Below are 9,893 nucleotides of genomic sequence, written 5' to 3' on the forward strand. Positions count from 1 at the left end.
GGTCTGGCCCCCCTAGGGGCCTAAGGGGCGTAGCCCAATAGGGGAAACATAGCAAATTATTCTTTAAATTCCTCCTTCTTCTGTAGGAATGAAAGGATTTAGTCCATATTTGGTGTGGAGCATCCTAGGGTAAAGGGGAACAAATTTTGTATAAACGGTGGGTCTTACCCCCCCCCACCCCCCCACCCCCCCTTGGGGCTGAGGGGCATGGCCCAATAGGGGAAACATAGCAAATTCTTCAAAATCCTTCTTCTTCTGTAGGAATGAAAGGATTTGGTCCATATTTGGTTTGGAGCATCCCTGGGTGAAGGGGAACCAATTTTGTATAAACGGTGGGTGTGTAGCCCCCCTGGGACCTGAGGGGTGGGGCCCAATAGGGGAAATAGAGGTAAAACCTTTATAATCCTTCTTCTACCATAGGGAATAAGGGATTTCTTCCCAATTTGGTCTGGAGGATCTTCGGCAAAATTAAGGGACTCAATTTTGTATAAACAGTGAGTGTGGCCTCCCTGGGGGCAGAAGGGTGGGCCCGATAAGGGAAACATAGCAAATTCTTCAAATACCTTCTTCTGTACGAATGACTGGATTTTATCCTTATTTAGTCTGGAGCATCCTTGGGCCAAGGGGACTCAATTTTGTATAAACGGTGGATATGACCCCCTAGGGGCATAGGGGTGGGGCTCTGTTTGAAGTTTGTTCTCGCTATATCTCAAGTACTGGATGGATCTTTCTAAAATTTCATATGTACTTACAGCACCTAATCTTTACTTCATACCAATTATCTTAAACATATTCAGGTGAGCGATACAGGCCCTCTGGGCCTCTTGTATATATTATATAGAGGACAAGTAAAACAATAGCTATGTATCATACTGTATTACATGAATGTAGTCATTATATTATACATCACATTCATTGTATTACACTAATGTTATCATTACATACATTGTATTGCACTAATGTTATCATTACATACATTGTATTACACTAATGTTATCATTATATACATTGTATTACATGAATGTAGTCATTATATTATACATCACATTCATTGTATTACACTAATGTTATCATTATATACATTGTATTACACTAATGTTATCATTACATACATTGTATTACACTGTGATACTGCTGTATTTTCAGTGGTCCATGTCGTTGGTCACAGTATCAATCTGTACCACATCTCCACGCAGTCCTCCGGGGACCTCAACTGTATATTCCGTGAATACTTCAGAGCGTAAGAAACATTTAATCTGTCAACTTTGTTTCAGTTTATTTCAAAATAACTCAACAGTCTTTGATATCAGTTCCGTGTTGATTCACACTTCAAAACAAAAATGATCAAATTTGATGTCTTCTTAGGAAAATTTAAAGTTTTAATTTAAATTTGTTTTAGGGAAATTGCTATCAATTCAGAAAAGAAATTAAGCAAACAAAAAATGTTCTATTGAAATTTCAGGCAAGACGAACTAGCAACTTTTCACTACTGGGCATACACAACTATCACAGGTAAATCATTTCAAAATATTTAGTGTAAACATTTTTATATGCATGAGCATAAATATTGTAGTACATGTACAGGAAAAATAAAACTGCATTATTAGTTAGAAATATTCAAGACATCAGAATAATTTAATAACTAATTAAACAATAAAGTTTGAATATCAGGTGGTTTACTCAATGAAACAAATCAATCATCTTTGATATAATCTAAAACTGGCTGAATTGGTTTTAACTGGATAATTAGTGAAAGGATTGGTGGTGACAGATATTAAGTAGTCATATTTAGTCATAACAGGATTAGTAACTCAGCAGTATTTATGTAGTAGGGGCTGAAAATTGCACGGCAAGACTGGGATTTGAACCCGTAACCCTACCAATTGATCGTGAGCTTCCTGGTTGCTGGCAAATGACCCAGTCTAGTTCCACTACATTTGTTTCATTTATAGTTTCACTCGGGTGACAGTTTCGGCCCATATGCCTCTTGTTTTAAATAATATATTTTCATTTTGAAGAGAAGGTAACCGTGAAAACATCTTGTTTTAAATGAAGAATTTTCATTTTGAAGACAAAATGTACTTGTAGTTACATGATAAGCTATGATACTAAATATATTATTTTGTTTTGAAAATCCACAGGACTCACAGGAATTATTTTAACCTTGATAGTCATCACTATGTATGTCTTTGCAATGCCATACGCTCGTCGCTACGTATTCAACGCTTTCTGGATGACCCACAAGTTCTACGTACTGCTATACATCTTCAGTATCATGCATGGCTCTGGGCGTCTTGTCCAACCACCCCTGTTCTGGCTGTACTTCCTCCCTTGTCTCTTCATTTTCATCCTCGATAAAATGATCAGTGTTAGTCGCAACAAGATCCAGATTGCTGTTGTCTCTGCAGACCTCTTACCCTCAGGTATGTATCTCAAAGCATTGTGCAGTATATCTTCTGTTAACTGCATTAATTACATTTACATGTTGTTCAGAATAATAAAAATCTATCTTAAAGTCGAGAGTGTTTGACAGCCAGTGTTTGAACCCCAGTCTATTGGACATACAGAGGTAATCTGATTGGTAATTGTTGATTATCATGGCTATCTAGCTTGAGTTACTTGTTAATATAGAAATGTGTAGTACACTTTGCGTGAAATAATTACACTGTGAGCTAGTAATATATGTAATGGTATATTTAATACATAATAATTATAATAACATAGCATGTACATATGTACAACCATCTTCCAATATCAAATGTCAGGTAATAGCAACTAAAAGGTCATGATACCATTACTGAAAAGGTCATGGTACCAATAAAATGGTCATGATACCTTTGCTGCAGCACAGTTAGGCCTAAGGATACAGATATCTGGTATTTTGCTGTATGACAGTATGGTCACAAATTCAGGATATGGTCCGGATCCGTTCTACTGTACAGAGATTAACACCAGCAGACAATATTGCAAGGACCAATCCATTTTCAGGCTTCACACTCCAAGGTCCTTTTTTACAAATCTGGTTCAATTGTTTCAACAAGTTAAATCTGGGGGGGATAATGGCAGGCTCAGGTCTGAACAGAGGCTGGCCTCTGCAAATTTCAGCATATATGTGCATATTGAAGGGTCCAGATGTGTGTGACCGAAACCTAAAGGTTGAATGTCCCTATTTTGCACTATTTCTACATAAAACAATGTTGATTTACATTTATAATTTAGGACTTGTTATAAGATTTAGCACACACATGAAAGTAGTACAAATTATATTTGATTTATTGAAAAAAAAATTCACAAAAAAACCCAACAACTACACTTTGAGCCCTGTTAGGTTATTAAATTGCATGGCCCATGAACTGTTTCAACCGAGATACATGAAAGTAAACTTTGTCATAAATTAATGTCAACATTAAAATAAGTGTTTGCTTGTTCAGCCCATGATTTTTTTCAACTGATGAATATGATTATAATGAAACTACAGAGACATATTTCATCACTAGGAAGGGTGACAGATTTGACATATCAGCAAGAATCTTTGTCCTGAAACAAAAATGTGTTTTAACCCTTTCACCCCTATGTAACTAATTATTACTTAAGGAACTAATTATTACCATACATTGATATGGATGAGTCCATTATGGTCTACAGTGGTGAAAGGGTTAATATTTAACAAAGTTTTCAGAGTATTGCATCTTGATTTAGTTTATAATATAGATTGATTTCCTTAATTTCAGATGTGATAGCTCTAGTTTTCAAACGACCTGCAAGTTTTGAGTACAAGTCAGGTCAATGGGTTCGGATTGCCAGCCTCGACCTGGGTAAGAGAGAGTACCATCCTTTCACTTTGACCTCTGCCCCCCATGAGGCACATCTCAGTCTGCACATCCGCGCTGTGGGACCCTGGACCACCAACATTCGTGAACTCTATGACCCTGACCAACTGGAATACAAGAAGTACAAGCTTCCCAAGGTAAGGTATACAAATTATTATACCCCCCGTAACAAAGTTAGGGGGGTATACTTGAATCACCCTGTCTGTCTGTCTGTCTGCCATCCACAGTAACTTGTCTGGAAAACTCCATCTTGACTAACAGGCAGATTTTATTGAAACTTGACTTGAATGATCAGTATATTAATATGTAGTTGTACACCGGCATTTTAATTTCTGATTTCAACACTTTTTAAGGGAGTTACGACCCTTTATGTGAAATTAGTTGTCTGGAAAACTTTATCTTAACTAACAGGCAGATTTTATTTAAACTTCACTTGGATGATCAGTATAATATGTAGTTGTGCACCGGCATTTTAATTTTTGATTTCAACACTTTTTAAGGGAGTTGCGACCCTTTATGTGAAATAACTTGTCCAGAAACCCCAAGTTCAAGGTCACTAAATGTTTTATAAACTATACCAGCATCTGCAGGTGGTATGAGTTAACCTTTGAATGACAGTTCTAATTGTCGCTCACTCACACAGAATGCAAAGAAAAGATTTTTTTAAATAGGTTCTTTAGAGGCATTGCCAGGTATGATGGTCTCAAGTGAAGATATTTCTTGGTAATATGCTCAGAAAATGATTTTTATTTCATGAAAGTAACTTAACCCAAATAAAGATTTTGAGAAATTCAGTATTCTGTTTTCAGATTCATGAAGGCTTAAACAAGAATCATAAATGGGGGAAAAAGTGAGAAGAAATCCTTATAAGGGCCAAACTTGTTTTAAGAACAATTTTTGAATTTCAAATTGATTGTACAAATGATGAGCTTATTTGATTGCAGCTATTTCTAGACGGCCCATATGGGGAGGGACATCAGGATTGGTACCGGTTTCAGGTGGCCATCTTGGTTGGTGGTGGAATCGGGGTCACACCCTTTGCCTCCATCTTGAAAGACATTGTCCATAAGTCAAAAACTGATGACTTTAGATTTTCATGCAAAAAGGTTGGTAGAAATACTTTATATACATGTAGTTATAATGATGTATATATATATATATATGTTCTTGCTGCTCCCATACTTGTAGATATAGAATAGACTTGTTCTAATTGTTAGAGACGAGTCATATACGTGGCTAATCCTAGGTATATATAGACATAGTTGTAATTATACACCGTCCTCCCACTTACCGTTAGTAATATTAATTTGGTGCAAGATATCTCATAAACCATGCTACAGATTTATTTCGTATTTACTCTAGAGTAGGGTAGCATCAAATTTGTCCAAATAGTTACCTTGATACACATGCAAAGTCACAGGATCAAATGTGTTAAAATCTTTAATTGACAACATGATGCATGTGGTCATGTTACTCAGACTTAAGCTTGTTTGGATAATGAGCAATCTTATTTGTTCTAATAAATTACCTTGATCTATATCAATAACCTTTATTTACTTACAGGGTCATAGGAGTAAATTGTTGACTTGCAAGAGTTAATTTAAATTGACCCTATGCCTGAAGTAATGGTCTTTTTGCTGGGATGAAGGGCTATCAATAAATGACATTTCTTTTCGAATAACTTCTATTCAAGTTTCCCTGAGAGTGATACAGGCACTATGGGCCTTTTGTTAAAAGAAATTTTGAAAGGTTTCAGAGGTATTGAATCAACAATTTCAGCACTTCCTGTATTCATGATCCTGTGGTGTTTTTTAGGTGTATTTCCTGTGGGTGACCCGTACCCAGAAACAGTTTGAATGGATGACAGAGATCATCCAGGAAGTTGAAAACAACGACTTGAAAAGCTTTGTCGATGTTCACATCTTTATTACACAGTTCAAGGAGAAGTTTGATTTCAGGACTACTATGTTGGTAAGAAATATATCAAACAGCTGGAAAATTATTACATTTCACACAATTTTTTTCAACATGTGTCTCACTTGATGTGTTTTAATTATTTATGCCGCAGCATTGTATCAGTTCTGCACCTAATAGAAATCTGATAATATTGGTCAAGGTTAAAGGGTTATCAAAGGTCACACTTGAACATGTATAAAAAAGAAGAGTGAGGAAAGGAAAAGATCAAACACTATATGGATCTAGTGAAGATGATGTGCACCAAGATCCCTCTAAAGTCTCCTGTTTTGTTATTCCTTTTGCTGTATTATTGCTGTATTATTAATTTGCGGTTCAACCCTCCACTAATTACAAAAGAAGTACCTTGCAGGTAATGATGCATTTGATAGCACCTTTGTTGTATATTTGTTTCTCCTGTACTAGTGATTGCAGCATTTTCATGCCTCAACAACTTAGTGGAAACGGCATATAAAAGCTGACAATGCAAATATCCAGTGTCACTTTATCTTTCACCTACTGTATCTAAGAAGCACCGACATTTCAGTTTATTCTTGCATGGTAACAAATATAGGCTGCCCTGGTAAAAAAAGCACATTACCAGTCAAATTCAACCAGCACTCTCGTTTTTATTAAATCATTGGTTTTATTTTGTTAATATTTTGCTCTCATTTGTGATAACGATGTCTTCAAATTCCAGAATCTTCATGTAATCAAAAAGGAAAGTTCAAAATAGAGAAAAGTGTACTATTCTACAGATGTTTCACCTAAAATGTTGTTGCTTCTTTCCACACAATTGCTAGAAGAGAAAGCCACAGGGAGACACATCAGAAGCAGTCTAAAACACTCTGATGAGATTTGTTTGTGAATTCCAATACACTTAATTAAAAGTCCAACAGTCACCAAGATTCTTACATAGATATATTATATGCAAATTCATCTTCCACTTTTGTTCCGACTAGTTATATCTTTGTTCCTTCAGTACATCTGAGAGCAGCATTTGTATGTTTTACACTCATTTTCTAGTTTAATCTATGTTTCTTCAGTACATCTGTGAGCAGCAATTGTATGATTTACGTACATTTCTTGTTTTGTCTTTGTTCCTTCACTACATCTGCGAGCGACATTTGTATGATTTACGTACATTTCTTGTTTCGTCTTTGTTCCTTCAGTACATCTGCGAGCGACATTTGGGTGATTTACGTACATTTTCTTGTTTTGTCTTTGTTCCTTCACTACATCTGCGAGCGACATTTGTATGATTTACGTACATTTCCTTGTTTTGTCTTTGTTCCTTCAGTACCTCTGCGAGCGACATTTGTGTGATTTACGTACATTTTCTTGCTCTGTCTTTGTTCCTTCAGTACATCTGCGAGCGACATTTGTATGATTTACGTACATTTCCTTGTTTTGTCTTTGTTCCTTCAGTACCTCTGCGAGCGACATTTGTGTGATTTACGCACATTTTCTTGTTTTGCCTTTGTTCCTTCAGTACATCCGTGAGCAGCATTTGTATGATTTACTTACATTTTCTTGTTTTGTCTTTGTTCCTTCAGTACCTCTGCGAGCGACATTTGTGTGATTTACGCACATTTTCTTGTTTTGCCTTTGTTCCTTCAGTACATCCGTGAGCAGCATTTGTATGATTTACTTACATTTTCTTGTTTTGTCTTTGTTCCTTCACTACATCTGCGAGCGACATTTGTATGATTTACGTACATTTCCTTGTTTTGTCTTTGTTCCTTCAGTACCTCTGCGAGCGACATTTGTGTGATTTACGCACATTTTCTTGTTTTGCCTTTGTTCCTTCAGTACATCCGTGAGCAGCATTTGTATTATTTACGTACATTTTCTTGTTTTGTCTTTGTTCCTTCACTACATCTGCGAGCGACATTTGTATGATTTACGTACATTTCCTTGTTTTGTCTTTGTTCCTTCAGTACCTCTGCGAGCGACATTTGTGTGATTTAAGTACATTTTCTTGTTTTGTCTTTGTTCCTTCAGTACATCCGTGAGCAGCATTTGTATTATTTACGTACATTTTCTTGTTTTGTCTTTGTTCCTTCACTACATCTGCGAGCGACATTTGTATGATTTACGTACATTTCTTGTTTTGTCTTTGTTCCTTCAGTACATCTGTGAGCGACATTTCCAGAAAGTGGCCGGGAAGAGTTTATTCACTGGTCTGAGTGCCACCACCCATTTTGGCAGACCACAGTTTCAAGACATCCTCAGGTCTATAGGCACTGAACACCCTAAGGTACAGAATAGTCTTAACTTGTTATAGATAATAAGTGCTCACTTAAGGTATACGGTAAATATTCATGTATAGTGCACACTTTTTTAAGGAAATATAAAATTGTCAAGAAAGGGGTGTGCACTATACACAAAAACAATCCAAAACCAGTCATTGGTCGCGACCATTTATCTCAACTTTTTCGGGGTTTTGGGGAAATGTTTTGAAGTATGCTAGTACAAGCTGTATAACGTATTATTAAGGACAACAAAAATGCAAATATAGGGTACGGAACAACCATGTTATAGAAAACTTTAAACATAGCAATTTTAATTGATTTCTCTTTATCACATCTGATCTATCTGAATGTATTGTTACCATTTAATGGACATATTGGTGACTTGATTGTTATACAATTTTAATTATATTGATGATATATAAGGCAGCCTTAGTTTCTGTTCAGGCTTACTGTTGAGACTTTAGGATATATGTATAAATAGTCAGGGTCCATGAAGAGCTTGTACTAATTATTTCCCAGTGTTTTCGTCTTCCTATTGACAGGTTAATCGTGTTGGGGTGTTCAGCTGTGGTCCACCTCCAATGACCAACACTCTGGACAAGGCCTGCTCCGACCTCAACAAAATACAGGGTACCTTATTCAAACACCACTTTGAGAACTTTTAGAGGGAAAGAAATACAGTGCGACATACATATGAGACCACTCCTTTTGCCAACAGACAAAGATTTCTAATATGGAACATGTCCAGGAGAGTACCTTTCCTACTGTTTAAAACGATACACTTTCAGGACAGGAATTTTACTGTCCTAAAAGAGGTGGTCAATCCAGGCGAGTTCTGTTTTATTAGAAAGTCCAAGTATTCAGATATTTAAATAGAAATTCATTTTAAAGAGTTTGAGTCTTGCGTTCAGAGCAAGACCATATCCTATTCACTGATTGAATATGTCTATTTAAACATTAAATAAAATCACAACATTCAGATTTTAATCTTTTACTCTGATTAATGTTTAAAATCAGAAAATTAATCATATCTTGCATAAAAAGTAGAACTGTTTCATGATAGCAAATACAAGCATGCATCAGCAAATTTTAAAACTCATCCATTTGAACAGCCATTGACTAATTACACTTACAAATTAAAAACAAAATTGTACTATGCTTTATGTTAAAATGATAATTATACAATTTTATATGTAAACTGATGAAAACAAAAGGGATTCTTGGAAAGTCTGATCCTTATGTAAACATGTTTCAAAATGATTTGAATTTAACCTTACTTTGTAGTTGGGGTTCATGAAAGTTGGTGAAACAGAGATATATAAGAGACTAAAAATGATACTTAAAGCTATATATACATATATGGAATATATATATTTATTCATATATGGGTCAAATGGGTTAGGTGCATAGTTCACCACCTCCATTAAATTAGCAGTATGAATATGGAGCCTTGTGGATTTCATATTTTTCAGAAGGAATAACTTTTAAGTCATGGACTCATAATTGGCTTGTAACTTCAGAAATTCTGAAATATTGTACTCATTTAGAATTTTAAAATATAGCAATATGTGGGACAAATATCAATTTTATTTCTAGACTCGCCAAAAAGAAATCATCCTAAAGTACTTGCTGTATGAAAATTGTAGTTTTATTTAAGATAATGCAGATAGCTGCCTATAGGATTTTGTTGTATCAAGGTTTGTAACCTTAGTGACAAAGTAAGATATAGTTTGAACTAATGATATGTATATACATATATATTTTTTTTTAATTTGAAATTTATTGTTATCTCCTCAGATTCAAAATGATTGACTTTGGTAAAGGCAAATATATACGTACTCATATTTCTACAAAA

General features: G+C 35.4%; 1 protein-coding gene across 1 annotated transcript in view; it reads left to right on the forward strand.

The window, feature by feature from the left end:
- The window catches only part of LOC110445731 (dual oxidase 2-like), a 78,520-nt gene extending 69,364 nt beyond the window's left edge, over positions 1–9,156 (forward strand). Inside the window, exons 24-31 of the mRNA XM_021490510.1 lie at positions 1,147–1,240; positions 1,463–1,512; positions 2,142–2,423; positions 3,732–3,967; positions 4,775–4,936; positions 5,646–5,801; positions 7,915–8,043; positions 8,581–9,156. Of these exons, the coding sequence (XP_021346185.1) occupies positions 1,147–1,240; positions 1,463–1,512; positions 2,142–2,423; positions 3,732–3,967; positions 4,775–4,936; positions 5,646–5,801; positions 7,915–8,043; positions 8,581–8,703 (1,232 nt within the window). The 3' untranslated portion in view covers positions 8,704–9,156. The remainder of the gene's footprint in view (positions 1–1,146; positions 1,241–1,462; positions 1,513–2,141; positions 2,424–3,731; positions 3,968–4,774; positions 4,937–5,645; positions 5,802–7,914; positions 8,044–8,580) is intronic.
- Positions 9,157–9,893: the final 737 nt, after the last annotated feature.

The sequence above is a fragment of the Mizuhopecten yessoensis genome, unplaced genomic scaffold (assembly GCF_002113885.1).
Source record: "Mizuhopecten yessoensis strain PY_sf001 unplaced genomic scaffold, ASM211388v2 scaffold2329, whole genome shotgun sequence".
Taxonomy (NCBI): domain Eukaryota; kingdom Metazoa; phylum Mollusca; class Bivalvia; order Pectinida; family Pectinidae; genus Mizuhopecten; species Mizuhopecten yessoensis.